Here is a 23,163-nt window from a genome sequence, read left to right on the forward strand (position 1 = left end):
TGGGGCTTTGTTTCGCTCGTTGTATGAGGAAGAGGATTCTGACATTTTAGTAAAACTGATCGAACATTACCTCATCATCATTAACATTACAACTTTACAGTTCGATCAGGAATCATTGTTCGTTTTTAGTTTTTAAACAAAACCCGAATGTTTGCAACGAAATAATCCATCTGTGGCGAATCTGCGGATTGGAATTGATTAATTATTTTCTTGGGTTGTTTGAGTGACTTCAGTCTTCACTCACCCGTGACGTGTGTACTGTACGGTACGGGGCTACACTACACTGTACCGTACTGTTCGCCATGAATGGAGATGGCTCAGGTGAGTATAACAGGTTGAACCCTCCGAGATCCTCGAGTTTCTCCGATGGAAGGAACTTGGTCGGTCCTGAAGATTCTCACTCGGACTGCAGGTTCAGGATCGCTCGACCTGAGGAGAACGAGTCCGGACATGGTACGTGATGTTTGCTGTTTAAATACATTTACACGGGGAATCACACCGTGTACGGGGAGGGTTACTTTGTACAAGATCGGGTTGATGTGGGTAACCACCTTTTTGACGAGGCCGAGGGGGGGGGGGGGGGGGGGGGGGTAAGAGCCCTGACATGGCGTGCCCTGAAAATTGGTCTGGTCACGTGGGCCGTGTACGCCATTTTGTTTCCATTTTTCTGGAATCGTTCCCGACATGGCGTGCCCTGAAAATTGGTTTGGTCACGTGGGCCGTGTACGCCATTTTGTTTCCATTTATCGTGAATCGTTCCCGACATGGCGTGCCCTGAAAATTGGTCTGGTCACGTGGGCCATGTACGCCATTTTGTTTCCATATTTCTGGAATCGTTCCCGACATGGCGTGCCCTGAAAATTGGTTTGGTCACGTGGGCCGTGTACGCCATTTTGTTTCCATTCATCGTGAATCGTTCCCGACATGGCGTGCCCTGAAATTGGTTTGGTCACGTGGGCCGTGTACGCCATTTTGTTTCCATTTTTCATGAATCGTTCGGTTCCATTCTGTGAGGAAATAATATGCATCACATGATGTGTTGCTGAGAAAATATAATAAAAACATCACCATGGGAGAAAGACCTTTTTCTCGATCACCAAATTAAATTTAAATGTAGTTGCTCGATTTAATTGTAATTATTTTTCTCCTTATAATTATTTATTTAATCTTCACTCGTTCCTCATGTTCACTGTCTATCTTTCTCGATCTGTATTTCTATCATTTTTGACTTTCATCTCTTCACCTTCTTGTCTACTTGTTGCATTTCTCTGCCCATCTTCTTTTCCTTTTTTCTCCTAAGCCTTAAATTGATTTTGTGGACATGGATTATGTTACATTAACAGAATAATGAACTAAAATAAACAATTGAATCGAAATCTTGGATTCAGGGAAAGTTTGATAAAGTTAAAGAACCTGAAAGATAACTGTTTTATTCGTCAGACGGTAGCTGTGTGGCGTGCTCTCGTGAGATGTCACACGATCTCGTTCCAGTCGCAACGGTATATATGGTATTTCACAAAACACTGAACCAAACACACACATGGAGCAGGAGCAGAATTACTTTATATCTTCTCTCTTTCAGAATGAAAATCAAATAAAAGATTGAGTTTGCTCGGACGTTTCACGACAAGGCCTGAGCGACTGGTGGAGGCAACAGGCTCACACGGAACTGTTCATCAAACGCAACAGTGGGGGGTTGCGGGGGGGTCAATGGAGAAACATTATGGTGATCATGGAAGCATCATTGTGCTCATCATCGTCTGATCTTCCATTCCAATATCTGGTTCGCACGCACAGCCAGTGTGATTGGCCAGCATTCTTGAAGATCGGAGATGTTGGCGATTCCTGCGGAACAAACTGGTGCCTGCTCGGAGCATGTATGACCTCTCAACTTGTGTTTTTGTACGATCTCAACAGGAACCCATTTTCTCTCAACAGACCGAAATCTGCATGGAACCACTGCCAGGAAGTGGCATACAAAATCGTGTCGATGTACGGATCGGGTTCTCTCATACAAGATTGTATCGATGTCCTGATCGGTTTCGCTCCTACAAGACCATTTATATTTCCTAAGCTATGATGTGTTCCGTTACCATGGAGATTACTTACCGCTTGCCAAGCGACTCACCTGATTCAAAGTTCTCAAGCGAACACTCCAACGGAACGGAGCGCTCGACACAGCTTAACAACATGGTGGTCTCCATGGAAACAACATACCTGTCATGGTACTCGAATAAATGATGTCCGGGCCATAATTTTCAGTTTTATTCCATCACATTGTGACAACAACTCACAAACAAATCGATTGTATAAGGAAGCGAAAGGGAGAAATTAATAAATGGGGAATTATAATTATATGGTGAGCCTGGTGTTGGCGTAATAGTTAAGGTGGCTGGCCTGAGGTCTCAGGGTCCTAAGTTCAAGGCCCTGTCATGCCATTAAGTTAACACCACGTGGGCTGACTCAGCCTGTCATCCTTCCGAGGTCGGCACTTGGCAGAATGAGTACCGGCTTACTTGGATGAATGAGCCATTCGTGTGTCCTTCATCAGAGTGGTGACCCGTCCAGGATTGTGCCCAATTCCCTAGAAACTGCTTCGGCAGCCCTATGCGCCATCATGATGCAAAAAGGAGTGGTCATCATCATTCCAATGGTGAAATCACGTTCAATCTTAAGAAATGAAAAAATTCTCGTATCCGGATTTTAAAAATTCATACATCTTTCCAAAAAAATCGAATCAATTCTTCTTTGTCATACGCCCACCATGTCCACCGGATTTCGTCAGAATCTGTCCAGAAAGTTTTCAGATATCCTGGTCACAAACAAAGAAACAAGAAGGACGTCGAGCAGAACACGATACTTGCAAAATCCTGAAGACAAATTTGACCTGAAAAATAATTGGTGGTTCAATCCAGTGACCGGATATGCAAATCGTTTTCAAACATCAAGTCCATCGGATCAAAATTGAGGATTTGACCGAAGTTGTTGACCTTTATCCGATGTTTACCTTTTGAGCCTTTGACCTCGAAATCAATAGGCTTCTTGCTCATGACAAACTCGACCATTTGGTGAAGATTCGTGAAGATCGGTTTAAGATTATGACCCGTACACGATTAACACATATACTAACAGTCAGACAAAATAACGCATGCGACTAACCAATATGTATGAAAAATCTTCGATTTGCGCAGGTAACAAACACAGACGTGTCAAAATGTATCCTCCGTTCGTCCACCTTCGGCGGCAGAGGTAATAATCTTCCAATGATCGTTCTTATAACACAAATGCCTTCCTGATTAAGAAACTAATTGTCAAATGATTTGCAGGTGAAGCTCATCTGGGGATGATGGAAACTTTCCAAAGTTATTTTCAAACTCCCCAAGATACTTTGAGCAATGAGCACGTAAAGCAGGAACCGTGTGACTCTCCTCCCGAGGACACCAGCAAAGCTGCTCGGCTGCTCAAAGGTAAGCTGAGATTCATAGAGAACACATGACACTGTTTTGACATGTTTATTATTTTAATGAGGAAGTGATTTCGTACCAAACTCTATTGCAATTTTATTTCCGGTTCCGGGTTGCTCCACGTGCGTTGCTGGTTCGTGAGTTCATCCTTCCAGTTTAACAAAGCTAAGATTCCCAGACCAGATAAGTTGTATTTTAATGTTTTTATTTTCATTCCTGTGTTGCTGGTTGTGTTTTTGTCCAATTTTCTGTGCTTAACCTCATCATGTGTTGCATTGTCGAATTATGTGTCCCGGGTAAAGTCTGTCCGACTCGTGTAGCACTGGGCTCTTCGAGTTGTTGCTACTGCCTCTGTTTTTGACCGCACCTGCTTCTTTTTAGCATGTTTTCTTCCAGGTATTGCTACTTCTGATCCCTCAGCTTAATCTTTTTCCCACCATTGTTCCCAAAAAAATACAAACAACAAAAGTCTTCTTCACTCCAAAACAACTGAAAGCTACCATATCCCTTTTTGGAATCTTCACTGAATAAAATATTTCTCCCTTCAAAAGCTCTTCCCAATATTAAAAAAAAAACCTTCAAAATTGTTTTTTTAATGCCTCCTCCTCCTCCATCAGAAAACCCACAATTTTTTTTTGTATGTATAGTCAAGGCTCATTTAAAAGCTAGTACTAGTACTCTGAAAGGATTACGATGCAAAAGGACAAAAGGAACAGCAGAGAGGGGGGAACATCAACAGCAGACATGAAGGCCAAGACAGAGGGAGGTGGATAAACAATGGGTGTGGGGAGGAATTGGGGGGGGGGGCATCAGGAGAGGATGCATGTGGTGGACAAGATGGATACAGAAGGGAAGTCTCACAAGGGAAAACTGGAAAGAGGAGGGATTGGGGTGGGGAGGGGGAGGAGGGTTAACGAAAGTAGAAAATATCATGGTTTTGGGTTTGGGACGATCTGAGATGGTGGTGAACAACTGTCTGAAAAGCTGGAGGGAAGAATGAGATTGAATAGGATGTGGAAGTTGGTTCCACAGGTGGGGAAAAAGAGGAACAATTGAGTGAAGGTGAGTAGTGATCCTGGATTTAGGCTGTTTCACCAGAAAGGGGTTGATGGTGGATTGTGTAAGCCTTGCACGTATTGGGGGAGGGGTGAGGGGATAAAGAATAGAAAGCGCTGAGGGTGCAAGACCACAAAGGAAGTGGTAGAACACGGAGACCATCAACCTGTCTGTGAAGTGATAGGCCCATAGACTCGGCTTCAATGCAGGAGATTCCAATAATCTGAAGGCCATCGTTTCCACAGCGCTGAGCTGAGCAAGATGTAAGGCAGATGTCCTGCTCACAACGACGCATGCAGATTGTGTGGCAAACTCGGCCATTGGGCCAAGTTCTGTCTTACTTCCAAGTTTCCACAACTACGACCCAACCTCCCATCAAATGCCTGCAGCTACCAAGCCCCTAGAAATTCTGCTCCCAACAGCTGTCGTCAAATAGGGAATGCTTGCTGGACCCCTCAGACATCATATACTCGTGTTGCCCCTCACAATACACAACAAGATACGGGACAACACCCCTACATAAGATATTCGTGGTCCCCTGATACTAATGGTGTTCTCCATGCCACTGAACAACATGAAGCAATGTACAACACTCGTATCACGAAAAAGCAACACAGGCTTCCAAACAACAACGATCTTGATGATGGCGCGTCACAATTTGATTCATTGGTTTTTGGCTCGATTAATACTATTAGTCAATGTAACAAAGCTAACATTTCCCTTCATCTCAAGCTACACGACAGACCAGGTGTTCATTATTCGCCCCCTCTGGACTTAGTCCGAAACAGGGGCTTATGGATTGGGTCTTATCCGTGCGTCCATCCGCAACCATTCCTTGAATATGCATGGTCCGATTTTGTTCAAACTTGGCACAAAGACAATACATGAGAGTATAACATATGCAGCATGAGGCGGTCTTTAACTCTTTACAGCAAAATTACTAAAACCACGTGGGCTCTGACATTTTATGTCTTTTTCGCCTTGTTTTCAGCTTAAGGCGGACACAGTTAGTTGCCCAAGGAAACACCACCCATTCATAATTTCGACGCATGGTTCTGGAAATGTCGGATTTCCCTCACGATGAACCTTGCACAGTTTCACTGACTACCTTCAGACAGCATGGGGAGTGCTAAATGCACACAACGGAACCCATATCAATTGTTTTGATGAACCCACATCATCGAACCCTAACCCGAACAACTTCTACATGTTCTTCAATCTCATTCTTCCCTCTTGTTATTCAACACAGCTGTTCACCACCATCTCAGATCACAGCCCCCTCAAGACCATGATATTTTCTAACCCTGTTAGCCCCCTTCCCCCAAAGCCCCATTTTCTTTCGAACCCTGTGCCCTTCTCCCCCCAGCCTCAAATTACTATGGACGTTGCCGATGGCAACAATGGATCACCGTGGATAAGCACACGCTTTTTTGTTGTGGATGTCCATGGTCCTGCAGTTCTTGTCTTCCATCATTTGCAAGAATGTCCATGTTGTAACGCTGCAATGTTCAGTAAGCAGTAACCAACCACTGGTTTACAACAATGTAAAGGACATCATGAATGAATAAGATAAGGGAGAGCCATGTCTGTCCCGTGTGCATGAATAAGATTAGATAGACCGTGTCTGTCCCGTGTTCCCGTGTGAATGAATAAGATTAGATATGGCCATGTCTGTCCCGTGTGAATGAATAAGATTAGATAGAGCCATGTCTGTCCAGTGTTCCCATGTGAATGTGATGTGTGAATTCCAGCGTCTGTTGCGCTGCACCATCAATGTCCAGCGTGTATTGCGGTCCCATCAATGTCCAGCGTGTGTTGCGGTCCCATCAATGTCCAGCGTGTGTTGCGGTGTCCCACCAATGTCCAGCGTGTGTTGCGGTCCCATGAAAGTATAGTGTGTGTTGCGGTGTCCCATCAATCTTCAGCGTGTGTTGCGGTGTCCCATCAATTTCCAGTGTGTGTTGCGGTGTCCCACAAATCTCCAGCGTGTGTTGCGGTTACGTAGTAACCGGAAGTTACGTAGTTCCGCGGGCGACCATTCTGACATTTTCATAAAACTGATCCAACATTACCTCATCATCATCATTACAACTTTACAGTTTGATCTGGAATAATTGTTCGTTTTTAGTTTCGAAACAAAACCCGAATGTTTGCAACGAAATCATCGATCTGTGGCGAATCTGCGGATTGGAATTGATTAATTATTTTTTGAAGGACGCTTGAGTGAACTCTGTCTTCACTCGCACATTGTTGTTTGTACTGTGTGGGACTGTACCACACTGTACTTCACTCTTCACTGTACTTCACTCTTCACTGTACTTCACTCTTCACTGTACTGTTCGCCATGAATGGAGATGTCTCAGGTGAGGATAACAGGTTGAACCCTCCGGGATCCTCGAGTTTCTCCGATGGAAGGAACTTGGTCGGTCCTGAAGATTCTCACTCGGACTGCAGGTTCAGGATCGCTCGACCTGAGGAGAACAAGTCCGGACACGGTACGTGATGTTTACTGTTTAAATACATTTACATGGGGAATTACACCATGTACGGGTCGGGTTCACTCTTACAAGATCGTGTCTACGTCCTAATCGGGTTCCCTCGAACAAGATCGTGTCGATGTCCTGACCCGGTGACCCGATCCCATTCGCAATCGGAGATCGAACAGACATTTTGATTCCTGATAGATTCGTTAATGGACAAGTTTTATTTATTTATTTATTTGATTGTTTGTTTGTTTATTTATTTTGTATACGAAGTCTAGGCTCGTGTTGGAGCTAACGCACAGAACATACAATAAAGGGAGCGGGAGACAAGAGGGGGAGAGACAGGGAAGCACAACAACATTAGAGAACAGCGACATCGGGAGATCTGTGGAAGGGAGTGGGCTGGGGGAGGATGTGGTCCACGGGATAAACTAGATGGACACTAATGGGACCTTCAGGAAAGGAAACTAAATTTGAAAAAGGTGGGTTTGGGGTGTATTAATAGGGGTAGAAAAGATCAAGGTTTTGTATGGGGGAAGATAAGAGATGGTGGTGAACAGCTGTTTTAAAGACCTGGAGGGAGGAGTGGGATTATAGATAGTGAGGGAGTTTGTTCCAGAGGTTTTTTTTCAAATTCCGTTTTCTTTCCTGAAGCTCCCATTGGTGTCCATTTGTTTATCCCATGTACCCCGCCCCATCCCTCTCTCTTCCACAGATCTCCCAATGTCCCTGTTCTCCACTCTTGTTATGCTTCCCTCTCTCTCGCCCTCTTGTTTCCCCCTCCCTTTATGATGTTTCATGTGTGTTTATGTTTGTGCTTTTGTTTTTTATGTGCTAGCCCCTACACAAGCCTCGACTTTGTATACAAAAAATAAATTGAAAAAAAGGGCAGAAGGTCAAAGGACAATATCACATACAATACAATCATCAGTTTCCATCTGGTTGACTTGAAATTTGAATAGAGTCTGAAAATCGGATCTCATTGAATTGGTTCCCTTATTATCCCCAACGCACTTCCCAACTCCTCAACCCCCCCCCCCCCCCCCCCGCCACAACTCTAACCCCTCTTCCCCCCACCAAAACTCCTCAACCACACTCCACCCCAAAAGCATTAACTTCCCGCTCCCAACTCCACCCCACCTTTGCTCTCCCTCCCCATCCCCCTCTCAACTCTCAGGTATAAATCCCCTCCCGACTTCAAAGCCGATATATCGGTCCAATACTTGTACATACATAAATGGGTGGACTAAACGTAAAAAGTGCTGTTGTTCTGCAATGGTAAAACATACATGCATAGAAATACCAAGAAATAAAAGCATCTCGAAGGCCGTCTTTCAGTTTGTTGCCCTCCTGACAGAAAATACATACGTCTAAATCCACCTTACGGGGCCTTTTCAACATCAACAGAGGCTCCATCATCAGCGATTTTGAAAACAAATAAAACAAGATTAATTTATTTAAAATCTTTCTATTTGCTTTCAGCAACAATTTATACTATTGGGCTTGACACAAACATTTTCAGAGGGAAACGTAGCTTCAATCAATGATTTTCTTCCCTGACTTTCAATGCCACATTCATGACCACATGAACAGAGCCACCTGCTACCAATAGATACACCTGAGCACAATGTTGGTTATGTAGGTTAGGCTTATAAGAATGACCAGCACAACTTCCAAAAGTTGTATTAATTTCATCATAATCATGAAAATATCAAATTTGTCCATAAAAAAGGTCTTCGGCAGCCATATTGGATTTGCCATTTTGCGCGCTTACGAAGCAAAGCCGAGCTTGGCAACAAGCAGATTCAAATTCAGCATACCTAATTCACCCTAGAAAGGTTTGTTGACATCTGGTACTCAGAAATGCCTTTTATTTCCTGTATAATATGCTACTTCAATTTCTCATCGTCTATTTTTTTTTAAAGTTTCGTTAGACAATCTTTCTTGGGCAAACTGCATTTCAAAGTAGGCCTCCAAAGATAGCAGCCAACTGCGCATCCTTCGTTGTACAGAGTCCTTCCTTGGCACACCTGTACTCCTATCCACTGACGAGGCTTCCATCTGCAACTTGATGGAGCACTGCTCTCCCCTCTGGGCTGGCTCCCCTGCTTCACATCTTTCTCAGCTTGACGCCGCGGAAAACAAGGCCTTTAATATTGTTAGAATCTCCCGCGATGAAGAGTCTACGTCCTGTCACTTCGCCATCGCAGACAGGTCGGTGGTCTCTTTGCCTTCTACCACGTCCTGTCTCGTTTTGTACCCTCTACTCTTTTTATGCTTTGTCTCCCCAATATTTTTGCGGGGCACACATGGTCCACTATCAACCCCTTCTGGTGAAACCACCTAAATCCAGGATCACTGCTCACCTCCACTCATTTGTTCCTCCTTTTCTACACCTGTGGAACCAACATCCACATCCTCTTCAATCTCATTCTTATCTCCACGTCTTCAAGACCGCTGTTCAACACCATCTCATCTCCAATCCAAAAACATTATCTTTTCTTCCCTCGTTACCCCCCATCCACACAATCCCAATCCCTACTCCTTCCCAACTCCAATTTTCCCTCCTGAGAGTTGCCTTCTGTATCCTACTTGTCCACCTCCTGCATCCTCTCCTACCACCCCCTCCCCCCTTTTCCTCCATATACCCTCTGTTTGTCCACCCCTCTCTGTCTTGGCCATCGGCACTGCTGTTGGTGTTTCCCCCTCTCTCTGCTGTTCCTTTTGTCCTGAAGCGTCCTGATCCGTTCAGTGTACTAATAAGAGCTCTTCCACGGGCGTTGAGTATGTATTCCAAAAAAATGAAAAAGGTTATTTCATGTTGAGTTTGAATGGGATGTTTTTATTTTCAGATTTTATTGTGGAAGTGAAGGTGGAGTCCGAGTTCATTGATGATTCCTCCTCGCTTGTCAAAGGTCTGAATAACAATAATGATAATAAAAATAAAAATATTCCAGACTGTTTTCCTCAGTAAGAAACAAATTGTCATATGGTTTACAGGTGAAGATCTGGGGACGATGGACACTTTGCAAAGTTATTTTCAGACCTCCCATGATGCTTTGAGCAATGTGCGTGTGAAGCAGGAACCACTTGGTTCTTTCCCCGGGGAGTCCGACAAAGCTGCTCAGCCGCTTGAAGGTAAGCGACACATGCTTCACCTGTTTTGTTTTGTTTTTGTTCTTTTTACTGATGAAATGATTTTGATCGAACTCTGCAGAACAAAAGATCAATTAAATATCGGTCAACAAAAAGGGCTTGCTTAGCCTGGTGTTGGCTTAGCAGTTAGGGTGCCGGCTTGGGATCCGAGGATCCTGGGTTTGAATCCCGATTGATTGCTGAATTAACGCCAGGGGGGTTGACTCAGCCTGTCATCCTTCCTAGGTCGGCAAATTGAGTACTAGGTCACTGGTAATTCCCTGTGTTTCGCAAGAGGCGACTAACAGGGTTGGCGGCAGGAAGGGCATCCGGCCATAAAACATTGCTTCAAAAAGGGGACCATGGTTCCCAAAAAAGGCCAACCCCTGCTTTCCGGGAAAAATGGCCTCCAAAGGTGGTTCCAAGAGGGCTTGTTTGTCTATACTGGGCAGGGATATTATTTGCTTCTAAAATAACCAGAAATATTTCTGTACTTTGTATTTCTGGCCTTTATTCAGGATTGATCTTTTGGGAACTGAGTGGCATGCTGATGAGGAGGGGAGATTAATTGAAGCTGAAGGGAAAGGTGTATGCTGCATGTGTGAGAAGTGTTATGATTTATGGGAGCGAGACATGGGTAATGAACGTGGAGCAGCAACGAAGGCTGGAAAGGGTGGAAATGCGAATGGTTCGGTGGATGTGTGGAGTATCGTTGAGAGAGAGGAAGACAAATGATGAATTACGAAAGATGATGGGAATAGAGCCTGTGATGGATGCTGTGAAGAGAAACAGGTTGAGATGGTTTGGTCATGTGTTGAGGAAGGATGAAAGTGACTGGTTGAGAAGAGTGATGGAAATGAATGTAGAAGGAAGTAGAGGATGGGGAAGACCAAGAAAGACTTGGCTAAAGATGGTGGAAGAAGAAATGCGTGCAAGGGGGTTAACAAGGAGAGATGCAGAAAATAGGGCAAAATGGAGAAGATTGTCATGGGGACTGCAAGGCTAACCCCGCTCTAGCAGGGAAAATGGCCTGAAAATGCATGTTGTTGTTGTTGTTGATAATCTGACCCATAAAGCCACCATTTGTAAAGTCTGTTTCATTAATAGAGTCTGGAAATAGCATTGGAAACAACAAATCAACTCGGAATATTGGGACTTGACAGGTTTCAAAGACAAATTTATGACGATCTAAACGTGTGAAGTGAAAAGTGTATTCAAGATTGTTAAATCGCACCATACAAATCGCTCAAAAGCCATTAAAGAATCTCGTCATTGAGTTCCGCAATTTTTCCCTCACCTGCACCATTTCTGGATGACTTACTGTGGAATTACGTTCTGCAACTCAGTTTCGTATCATTCTCAAAACATCTACTCTCTGATGTTTCTTTTACCATCATTTGTGTTGAACTTGGAACACTTCCTTCATCATCTGAGATCAGGTTTTCTTCTTCTTCTTTCGTGTATCATCAGATGGCCAGCTCAGTGTCGTGCAGCCATGACCTCGTCTCTGGTCCTACGTCGAAGAGGCCGGCTTCTGAAGGTGGTCTGTATCGGGGGCAGGTGGTAATTATGTGTTCGGCAGTCTGCTCAGGCTCGCCGCACTCGCACACGGCGCTATCTGCCAGGCCCCACATCTTCAGCGATGATTTGAAGTGGCCGACCCCCGTACGTAGATGGTTCAGCAAGGTCCATTGCAGGCGTGGTAGGTCTTCTCCTACGATGCCACCTCCTGGGTCCCAGATGTAGCGGTGGATGCGGGTGGGCCCGGCCGTTTCCCACACCTGCTTCCAAGATGCCGCCAGCCATGCGCTTCTAGACAGGTCCTCAGGGATAGAACTGAGCATCTCTTGTGCCGCCTTGTTGTAGGGATGGCGGGACTTGAGTCTGCTTGGAGGCGCCACTATCGTTGTGGTGTTGTGCAGGATGTGCCAGTTGTGTTTCTGGGCATTCCTTGCCAGGGCGAGGGTAGCAGCCTCCCATCGGAGGCTGGCCGGGGCGATTCCCGCTAGGACTGGCAGGTGGAATGCCGGGGTGGGCTTCAAGCAACCAGCTACAATGCGGAGGGCATTGTTAATGGCAACATCAACCTTTCTCACGTGTGGGCTTCTGCTCCAGGCTGGGGCGCAGTGTTCGGCTGCAAAGAAAACATCTACTCTCTGATGTTTCCTTTACCATCATTTGTGTTGAACTTGGAACACTTCCTTCATCATCTGAGATCAGGTTTTGTTGTGTGGGAAGTGAAAATCCCACACAATCCGGACAGCCGCTGATGACAGCCAGGAAGCCTTCCTCCCACAGGTCGCCCGTGACTACTCAGTGTCTCTCTGGCTATTGTCTTTTCCGGCTTGATCGACCTGAACCCTGTCCTGGTGGTGTAGACGCGCTGTATATCAAGAACTCCATTTCTCATTATCCGTGTACTGTACTTGCACCTCCCAAACCCCAGGACTACCTCTGGCTGCAACTTCCCTTCCGCTGCCACCTCATATTTGTCTGTGTGTTATGCTGTCCTTCAAAACAGTGATGGCTCCATCCACATCTCTCTCAGATGATATGCACCAACTTTTAACCACTCATCCCAGCTCACTCGTCCTCGCATGTGGTGATTTCAAATGTCACCACGCCAATTGGTTGGGTGTCGGTACCTCTCTCACCAGCCATGCCACCTCAGCAAAGGACTTCTATAACTCCATGAGACTGATACCTTCCCACCTGGATACCTGTCAATGCCAAATCCTTCATTGCGGATTTGGTTATGACCAACTTCCCCACCAATGTCTTGTGCTCTTCCTCTGCTCCAATTGGTTTATCGAATTGTGTGCTTGTGAAGGTCAACATCTCTCCAGCCATTCTCAGAGAGCAGCCTCAGTGCTGGCGAGTCTGGCAATTCACTCAGGCTCCGCTCGTGAGAAGACCGAGTGCCTCAATTCAGTGTTTGCTTCCAAATTCAGTGTTTGTTTGCTTCTGGCAACCTTGAGGTCTGATTCGGCAAATGGATTGGATGGCAAAGCTCACGTATCTGAAAAACCTGCTCCTGCTCTTCCTCTCTGCTCTTTTCACTCCATCATTTCCCCAAAGTCATATTCCATATGCTTGGAAGTCTGCCAATATCACTGCATTACATGAAAGGTGCAAATAGCAACACCCTTAACTACAGACCTATTGTATTCCTTCCAATCATCAGCAACGTCATTGAATCCATCACTGCAGTTCACATAAAAGCATTTCTCTTCTCCAACGATCAATTCGGATTCAGACCTGGGTCACTCCACTTTGTACAATGTACATGTTGACTCTACTCTCCCAACAACGGATGGGGGCCTTCAATTTCAGACATGACATCCCGGGCATCTCTCTAGACAAAGCTCAAGCTTTCTATACGGTCTGTCATCCCGTCGAGCTCTCCAAATTCTCTGCCAATGGCATCCAAGACCCACTCCATTCTTGGGTCACTGAGTTCCTCACCTCTCAAAGCAAACGTGTGGCTCTCGACGGAACCCTTTCATCTCCTCTCCCTGTCAAGGCTGGTTTGACCCCGTGGACCGGCCCTTTCCCTCTTGTCTCCTCTCTCTTTCTTTCTCTTTCTCTCTAGCTCTGCCGTGGCCCTCACTTTGTGAAGGTGGGGGATCTCTGGTTCACTCCTGGGAGATCGATCGACTGTCTCTGTGCCGCAGACTTGTTGGAGAGAACTGTCCGGTGCTATACAACAACAACAACAACAACAACAACTTCCACCGTCTTCAATCTCATTCTTCCCTCCAGTTATTCAACACAGCTGTTCATCACCATCTCAGATCACAGCCCCCCCAAGACCATGATATTTTCTAACCCTGTTAGCCCCCTTCCCCCAAAGCCCCATTTTCTTTCTAACCCTGTGCCCTTCTCCCGCCAGCCTCAAATTTACAGCTTTCTGCTGTTCCTTTTGTTCTGTTGCATCCTCATCTCTTCTATGTCCTCAGTCTTCGATGCGCCGACTCCGTATACAAAAAAACTTGACGTCACGGGTTGGCAACCATCGTGCAGGCTTGATGGGCTGTGTGGTCTCTTTTTGTGTTGAAGTTCCTTGTAAGGGAAGTCGTTTATTATATATTGTGAACCGTGGAGTCTGCCCATACTTTCTTCTGTCTCCCGTTCATGGCGGGCATGTCCCTTGCTGCGTTTTAAAAAGCTCATCATTCACTTTTGAAATGACTGGAGAAGGCATGAATAATGCTGATACGAAATTTAATTTAGCAAGCAGGATATTTTGCCCTCTTCTTAGACAAATCTAACCTCTACCGCCCAGTGTTGAACCACCATTTTGTGATGGGTGGTATAAGTAGCTCAGAGATTTGAATCTGAGTGAACCTAAGAAAGAATGCATCGCACTTAACCTTTTTAAAGTCCATTCAATTATTTAAATTGATAGATTAACTTAAACATTTCCCAACATGGGGATGGATGCTTTGGCTTGCTTTTCCTGTCACTGGGGATGGATACTTTTACTCGTTATAATATACACAAAGAATTAAGTTAAGCACCCCCCCCCGTTTTTTTACAACCTCGCACATTACAAGTTTGTTGTCGTCAAAACAGTGTAATATACCCATGATATTGCTATATTTTCTGGAGAAGTGATATTATGGTCACATAAAAACATAACAATCATGCCGTTTTCAATATTTTATTCTGAATAATTTAAGGTGAAATTTTTTGGGAATTTTAGGCATATTTTCACCTCAATTTAAGTATGGAGCTATAGGTCCATCACGGACAGTGTGGATGACGTTTATGTTTTCTAACGTACAGTCATTGTTCTGAGAAGACCTCTAGCGATCTTTGCGTCAATAACGTGTGTAGGACCCACGTGATCGGATCACTGACTCAACCAATCACTTTTTTTCACTTTGATCACTCAATTTCATCAATGGATAATTGCTAATGTCATACCAATCATTATTTGATCTCACATACCTTAGAATATATGCCAATGTATACATGTACACAAAGAATATATATTAGGGGGTGCTTACCTTAATTCGTTGTGTAGGGGTGCTTAACTTAATTCTTTGTGTATATATTTTTCAAATATGGTTTAACTTTTGATATATATTTTTAAAAGATGACTTTGGTGACTTGTCTTTACAGAAAAACAAATGAAACTGGTTTCCTGGTCCAACTGTTCCCAGATGTTTGACCAGGAAGATATTAATCCACACATCACTCAGACCATTTCTGAAGAAACTGACAAATTCAGCCATGTGTCAAACAACTGCACTTGTAAACATTGTACAGAGCCCCTTAATAATTTCCAAGGACGTCTCTCCTCATCTATTAACATTGATAATTTCCATGAGAGACTACACAAGTGCTCCGTGTGCAACAAGACCTTCCCTGTTATCTCAGCGTTGCAAACCCATGGAAGAATCCATTCGGGTGAGAAGCCTTTCAAGTGTTCTCTCTGCAACAAAGCGTTTGCTCATTCATCAGTTTTATATGTCCATAAAAGAACACACACAGGAGAGAGACCATACAAGTGTTCTGTGTGTGATAAAGCGTTTGCTCACTTATCAACGTTGCACAATCATCAAAGAACACACACAGGAGAGAAGCCCTATAAATGTTCTGTTTGTCATAAGGCATTTATTCAATCAGCGCAATTATACTGTCATCGAAGTACACACACAAGAGAGATGCCATACAAATGCTCTGTATGTCATAAGGCCTTTAGTGAATCATCACATTTACACTTTCATCAAACAATGCACACAGTAGAGAAGCCCCACAAGTGCTCCGTGTGTCATGAGGCCTTTGGTCAATTGATAGATTTACACGATCATGAAAGAATGCACACGGAAGAGAAGACCGTCAAGTGTTCTGTGTGTCAGAAATCATTTACCTGCTGGAAAATATTAAGAGAGCATCAGAGAATACACACGGAAGAGAATAATTCAGAAACAGAAGAGAAGCCCTACCGGTGTTCTGTGTGCAACAATTCATTTACTGCGTTACCATCTTTAAAACGACATCAAAAAATGCACAGTGGAGAAAAGCCGTACAGGTGTTCTGTTTGCAGTAAATCATTTACTGCATTATCATTTTTAAAAGTACATCAAAGAATACACAGGTGAGAAGCAATGGAAAAAACAACACCTCCAGAGGAAGAACAACTCGAAGTTACTAACTCAGCTCAAATAGCATCTTTGCAAACAAAACAAATAAGACTAACAAAGATAGATCACAATGAGGAAGAGAATAACGGACAACAGGAGGAAGAAGAGGTTGACAACGAACAGCAAAGACTTGAAGAAGAGTTGGCTAATAAAAGAGGAAATCAAAGTAATTTCACCAAGGCAAAGACCACAACTCCACCGAATAAAAAACAACAAACTGGAGATACAAGTAAGGAGAATAAACAACGGTTACTAAAATTCTCCCCAAATCACCTAATTTGAGAGAAATTAACAATGTGAGTTTTGCAGCAGCACTGAATGACAAAAAGAAAATAACACGCAAACAACACAAAAATGACAATCTGACCAGAAACAAAACACCACCTTGGAAACAGAGAGTGGAGAAGCAGAGACACCAACTGAGAAGGAAACTGGACAAATGGAACAATTCAATAAGGGAAACAGAAGTCCAAAGCTCAAGAAAAGAATCGGATAAATAAAAAGGAAATACAACATTGAAAACAATGGGCTGGAACCATTAGCTGCCCATAATAAGCTCCACATACACCAGATAGCAGGGAAAATAGAAACTATGATGAGGCCAACAACAGAAGAAAGCAAAATCAACAGTTTGAAAACAACCTGAAAAACTTATACAGGGAACTAGGGAAACAGAAACAAAATGTAGCAACTCCCCTGAGAAAAGAGCATCTTGAAAAATTCTGGAAAGGGATACATGAAGATGAAAGAGAACACAACAAGGAAGCAGATTGGATACCGATCTTGTTCAAACTTGGCACACAGAAAATGAATGATGTGTTGCATATGCACATCATTTTATTTTTCCGAGAGCAGATCCAAGATGGCAGACTGGCAGCCATTTTGTTACTTAAACGTGTTCCCAACCATTTCTCGGACAGGCATGGACACATTTTGTTCAAACTTGGCAAAGAGACAATACATGAGAGCATGCATATGCAGATTTTGTTTTGGAATCCGACCAAAGATGGCCGACTGATGGCCTTTAACTCCATACAGCAAACTTACTAAAACCATGGGGGCTATGAAATTTTATGTCTTTTTCTTCTTGTTAATAAATGCTTTCCTACAATATTATCATTGTTTTTGTTATTTATTTTGTAACTGGAATGCCATGCCATGGAAGGACATATTAAGCTGCTCTATACACCTTAACATGGCACGCATTTAGAAACATGGGAATCATACCGAATTATTTGGAGTTGATTCGCTTAATCAACTCAGGAGACCATAAGGAGCATTTTGGTGCATCACATTCCACATCAGAAAGCTCCAGTATAACTCCACAAAAATATGCCTCACACACACACACACACACACACACCTCATACATTTATAGCGGATAAGTTACAGAATAAGTTCGAGTTTCAAGGCGTTTCGTCCTTTTTTTTCATCAAGTTATGCCCTCTTTGGAAAATATCACATCAGTAGTGGACATGTATTACAATTCTTGCTGTGGTTATGCACGTTTGAAGCTGGTGGAATGGATTTTCAGTTCTTGGTCGTTTTTACCCACACCACCAAAGGTGGCTGGAGGTTATGTTTTCACCCCTGTCTGTCTGTTTGTGAACAGGATATCTCAAAAAGTTGTGGACGGATTCGGCCGAAATTTGGTGGCGAGGTGGTGTCTGTGACGATGATGAAATGATGAGATTTGGGAGAAGATTTGGATCAGAGAAATTATTCGTGATTCTTCACCAATGAGAGATTGGGACCAAAAGCGATATATAGCACAACAACAACAACAACATGCATTTTAAGGCCATTTTCCCTGCTAGAGCGGGGGTTAGCCTTGCGGTCCCCATGACAATCTTCTCCATTTTGCCCTATTTTCTGCATCTCTCCTTGTTAACCCCCTTGCCCGCATTTCTTCTTCCACCATCTTTAGCCAAGTCTTTCTCGGTCTTCCCCATCCTCTACTTCCTTCTACATTCATTTCCATCACTCTTCTCAACCAGTCACTTTCATCCTTCCTCAACACATGACCAAACCATCTCAACCTGTTCCTCTTCACAGCATCAATCACAGGCTCTATTCCCATCATCTTTCACATTTCATAATTTGTCTTCCTCTCTATCAACGATACTCCGCACATCCACCGAACCATTCGCATTTCCACCCTTTCCAGCCTTCGTTGCTGCTCTACGTTCAACACCCATGTCTCGCTCCCATAAATCATAACACTTCTCACACATGCAGCATACACCTTTCCCTTCAGCTTCAACGACACTCCCCTCCTCATCAGCACGCCACTCAGTTCCCGAAACTTCTTCCATGCACATGCACACTTCTTTCCAAAAGCGATATATAGCACGATATCTCAAAAAGTTTTGGAGGAGTTGGGTAAGTGACAAGAACATGCCGATTTGATTTTGGTTAAGGTCCCGGATTCCAGATCCGACCCATCAATGGGATACAAAACATAAACTGTCCAGTTTGTATACAAGATCGAGGCTCGTGAAAGAGCGAACATTAATCACACAGAAAGACAAACGGACACATAAAACAAATAACATCGGGAGCGTTAGAGAGAGGGGGAAGGACACAAACACAACATTTGAGAGCAGGGACCGAGAGACATGGAGACATCAAGAGAACTGTGGGAGGGAGAGGGCTTTGGGGGTGAGGCATGGGAAGGGGGGGGGGTGGGAGAGGTATAAAACATATGGACACTGCCAGGACTTCCAGGAAAGAAGTTGGAATTTCAAACAAGGTGGATCTGTGGTGAATTAGTGGGGGTAGAAAAGATCAAGGTTTTGGATGGGGGAAGACGAGAGATGGTGGTGAACAGCTGTTTTAAAGACCTGGAGGGAGGAGTGTGATTGAAGTGAGTGTGGGAGTTTGTTCCAGAGGCGGGAGAAAAGAGGAATGAAAGGGTGAAGGTGAGCAGAGAGCCGAGATTTCGGCAGTTTAACCATCAGAGGGTGGCTGGCAGATCTTGTGCGACCTGTAGGAATATTTGGGGGACAGAGCACAGAGAGAGGTGGGGGAGCAAGGCCGGAGAGGAGTCGGTAGAAGACAGAAAGACCACCGACCTGCCTGCGGTGAGTGAGTGAAAGGCCCTCAGAGATAGCTTCATCGCGGGAGATTCCAATGATTCTGAAAGCTTTGGATTCAACAGCGTGAAGCCGAGCCAGGTGTGAGGCAGGAGCACCAGCCCATAGGGGAGAACAGTATTCCATTGAGCTGCGGATGAAAGCCTTGTATGTGGTGAGGAGCTCAGGTGTGCCTAGGAAGGACTTCGCACGACGGAGGATGCCCAGTCGGCGACTGGCTTTGGAGGCCAGCTTGGAAATGTGGTTTTCCCAAGAAAGATCATGGCAGATAGTGAGACCCAAAAGCTTGAGCGACAGAACTTCTTGGAGAGGATTGTTGAGAAAGTAGATGGGAGGGTTGTCCAGTCGATCTTTTCAGAGAGACATAGTAAGAGTGTGAGATTTGTCAGGATTGAAAGACATGTTCCACTTGTTTGACCAGTCTGTGATTTTGTCCAGGTCTTTAGAGAGTGAGGAGGCTGCAGACTGCCGATCTGCGGGAAGAGGAATGGAGCGGCAGAGAGTGGAGTCATCAGCAAAGAGATAGAGAGGATTTTCCAGAGAGTCGGAGAGATCATTGATAAAGACCAGAAAAAGCACAGGGCCCAGCACACTGCCTTGGGGAAGTCCAGCCTGAACAGGAAGGGGAGATGAGAGAAATCCATTCAGGGCCACACGTTGACGACGACCAGAGAGGAAGTCCGCAAGTCATGCAAGGAGATTTCCATGGATACCATAGGAGGAGAGTTTGGTGAGCAGAGCTGGGTGCCAGACCGTATCGAAGGCACGTGATATGTCAAGGGAGACAGCTCTGATTTCCTGTTTGGCATTGAGGACCTCCATCCATTGTTGAGACAGCAGAAGCAGCATGTCCAGAGTAGAGTGACCTGGTCTGAAACGAAATTGATGATCAGAGATCAAGCCATTGGAGAAGAGGAAAGATTTCATATCCGAAGCAATGATGGATTCCATGACTTTGCTGATAATTGGGAGCAGGCTGATTGGTCTGTAGTTGCAAGGATCTGTTTTTGCACCTTTTTTGTGTAAAGCGGTAATGTTTGCTGATTTCCAGGATGCTGGCAGATGACCTTGAGCAAAAGATAGGGTGAAAAGAACAGAGAGAGGGTGAGATAGAGCGGCAGAGCAGGATTTTAGGACCCGTGGGCTGATGCCGTCTGGTCCAGTTGCAGAATCAGAGTCGAGGTTTGACAAAAACTCCTCCACCTTGTCAGAAGAGAAGGACACAGAGTCCAGGAGCAGTTGGGTTCGACTGGGAAAGGTGGGGACAGAGAGAGATGGGTTTGGGACTAAGGATTTTGAGGCAAACACAGAGTTGAGGCATTCGGCTTTGTCACGTGCGATGTCAACTGTGTGGCCATTTGAGGTAAGGGAGGGGATGGAGGGGGAACAAACACCAGAAACGGATTTGACCAGACGCCACCAGGATTTGGAGGAAGGAGACAGGTTTGAGAGTTCATGCTTGAGTGAGGAGAGATAGTGCTTCCTGGCACTCCTGAGGGTAGACACACACTTGTTCCGAGCTTGGTGGAAGGAACTGAGATTGCCTTCAGTTGGATTAGCCTTCCAAGAGGCAAAGGCAAGTTGTTTCAGGGCAACTGCCTCACCACAAGATTCAGTGTACCATGGATGGGAGGAAGGGTAAGACAACTAAAGGCGAGATGGGATAAATCTGTGCATGAGAGAGATCAGTTTGCTTTGGAAGAATTCCCAGGAAGAATTGATGTCAGAGGCAGTGGAGATGGGAGACCAATCCAGACGATTGATGGCTGCTTGAAAACCGTCCCAGTCGGCCTGAGTGAAATGCCAGACTCGTCGATGCTGAGGAGGCTCTCTGAGAATGGCCAGAGAGATGTCCACTTTGACAAGCACATGATCAGAAGAACCGATTGGAGCAGAAGAAGAGCAGCAGACATTAGCAGGGAAGTTTGTCATAACCAAGTCTTGGCGAAGGTATGCCCTCTACCGAGTGACGTTCTAGTTTACAGACTGTTTGTTTTTGCGTAGACAAAGGGTTAGTGTCTCTGCTTCCAGTAGTGGTGCCTCTGACAAATCATTGATATGAGGGTTAAGTAGACAGAGTAGTGCCAGGCAGCTACAGCTAAAGCAAACAGGGTTTAGGTTGTATTTGTGGGAGGATAAAATACAAAACAAAGGAGGTATTTTTAACACTGCAGGAATTTAGAGAGGCCTCATCTCGAATCTTGAGTGCCGTTTTCGTCATAACATCTAAGGCAGGACCCGTCTCCCATAGAGAGAGTACAGCTTCGGGCTACTCGACTGATTGCAGGCCTCGGTAGACTAAGCTATGCGGAGTGGCTGAAAGTGACACATCTTTATACTGTTGTGGAATGCCATCTTTGAGTTGCACAGTATAGCGCAAGTTACCTCCCATATTACATGTTTTGGTGTAAGTGTGAGGTACTTTAATTCTGATATAGAAAATGCGTCATTTTATTTGTCGAAAGCTGTTGTCAAACTTCCCCATGTCTTTGTCTCAAACTACTTTCCCTTCAAACCCTTTTTAATGGCCTTAGTACTTCTTACCTGTGTAATCTGTCTTAAATGTTCGTTTAACGGACGTGCACAACTACGGGCAATCAGCGACACTAAAAAATCACCTAGATACCAAGTGATTTAAAAAGCGCAGTGCCACACAAGGTGCGAGGATTCAGAAGGAAACAATACAGTGTAACAATTAATTCATAACCCAAACCTATATGCACCCTCAACTCAACGAGCGAGATATAACCATAAGGCCTCATGCATTCCTCAGGATATAGACGTGAGATAGATGGCTCAAGGTAGGAAATACCACCATCTGCACCCATCATGAATCGGTGAGTTCCAAGCGGCTACACAACTTGTCAGGGAGCCATTTCCGGAGCTGGCGCGAGTAGGAAGAGTGGGCATGGCTTCTTGCGTGGGGGCATGACTGCTGGCAATGTTGCAAAATCCATTCTGTGGGAACCCAAACGATGCATCGAAGATGCAGGCAAAGCGAAGGCACCTGAAAATGCACTCGCACAGACTCCCCCCGTCTACCCCCCCCCCCCCCCCACCCTGACATGTCACTCAGTGATGGTGGCTTTGCTCCCTGAACTCATGTCTCAAACCTATTGCAGGCTTTATTTAAAGGGCTGATTGAGTTTGGCTGATTAGTACCCAGGATGAGACCATGTCTGGTGATTTGCTCGGTCACCATTAGTCTAATGGACCCATGGCACCAATCGGCGTGATGCATCTCCTAACTCTCTAGTTCCATTATAATATGGTATCATGGCAAATAGGCCTATGATCCGACTGGGAACGATAAAATCAGGTGGCCGTCGTGACCGCTTTGACGAGGTTTATCGTCATTTTGCTTGGGCAACTTGCCAACCTGATGGCTGTAACATTTGGTGTGTTGAGTGTGATTTGGACCTGAGGAGTGGGAAACCCCTCGTCAAAAGAAAATTGCATTGAGCACGCGATTCTGCGCCAATTGTGAATTGTAATGAGTGACCGGGACAGCTCAAACCAGGGGGGGAGCATTCTGGACAAATTCCACTGTGGCTCCAGCAGAGATGGATATAGAGGGTGCAGTGGAGTCATTTTCCTCACCTGGTGGCCTCATACCCCAGTAAACATCACCACTCTCAAAAATCCCACCACGAACCCCATACTCAAACACATTAAATGTCGTTCCTCTACCCTAGGACAACGGGTTTGCATTGAAAACTACAACCATTGTAGGGACATGGTCCAGCCATGGTCCTCTCCACATGTGAAGAGCCACACT

The 23,163-nt window shown here is 44.8% G+C and overlaps 1 protein-coding gene across 1 annotated transcript; it reads left to right on the forward strand.

Moving 5' to 3' along the window:
* The first annotated feature begins 302 nt into the window (after positions 1-302).
* Positions 303-22,847, forward strand: LOC144892121 (uncharacterized). The gene is made up of 7 exons (XM_078777337.1): positions 303-453; positions 3,327-3,467; positions 6,884-7,015; positions 9,856-9,918; positions 10,004-10,141; positions 15,266-15,674; positions 22,673-22,847. Exons 1-7 carry the CDS (start codon positions 303-305, stop codon positions 22,845-22,847), a joined length of 1,209 nt encoding a protein of 402 aa, XP_078633463.1.
* Positions 22,848-23,163: the final 316 nt, after the last annotated feature.

The sequence above is a fragment of the Myxine glutinosa genome, chromosome 5 (assembly GCF_964187855.1).
Source record: "Myxine glutinosa chromosome 5, kmMyxGlut1.1, whole genome shotgun sequence".
NCBI classification, from domain to species: Eukaryota; Metazoa; Chordata; class Myxini; order Myxiniformes; family Myxinidae; genus Myxine; species Myxine glutinosa.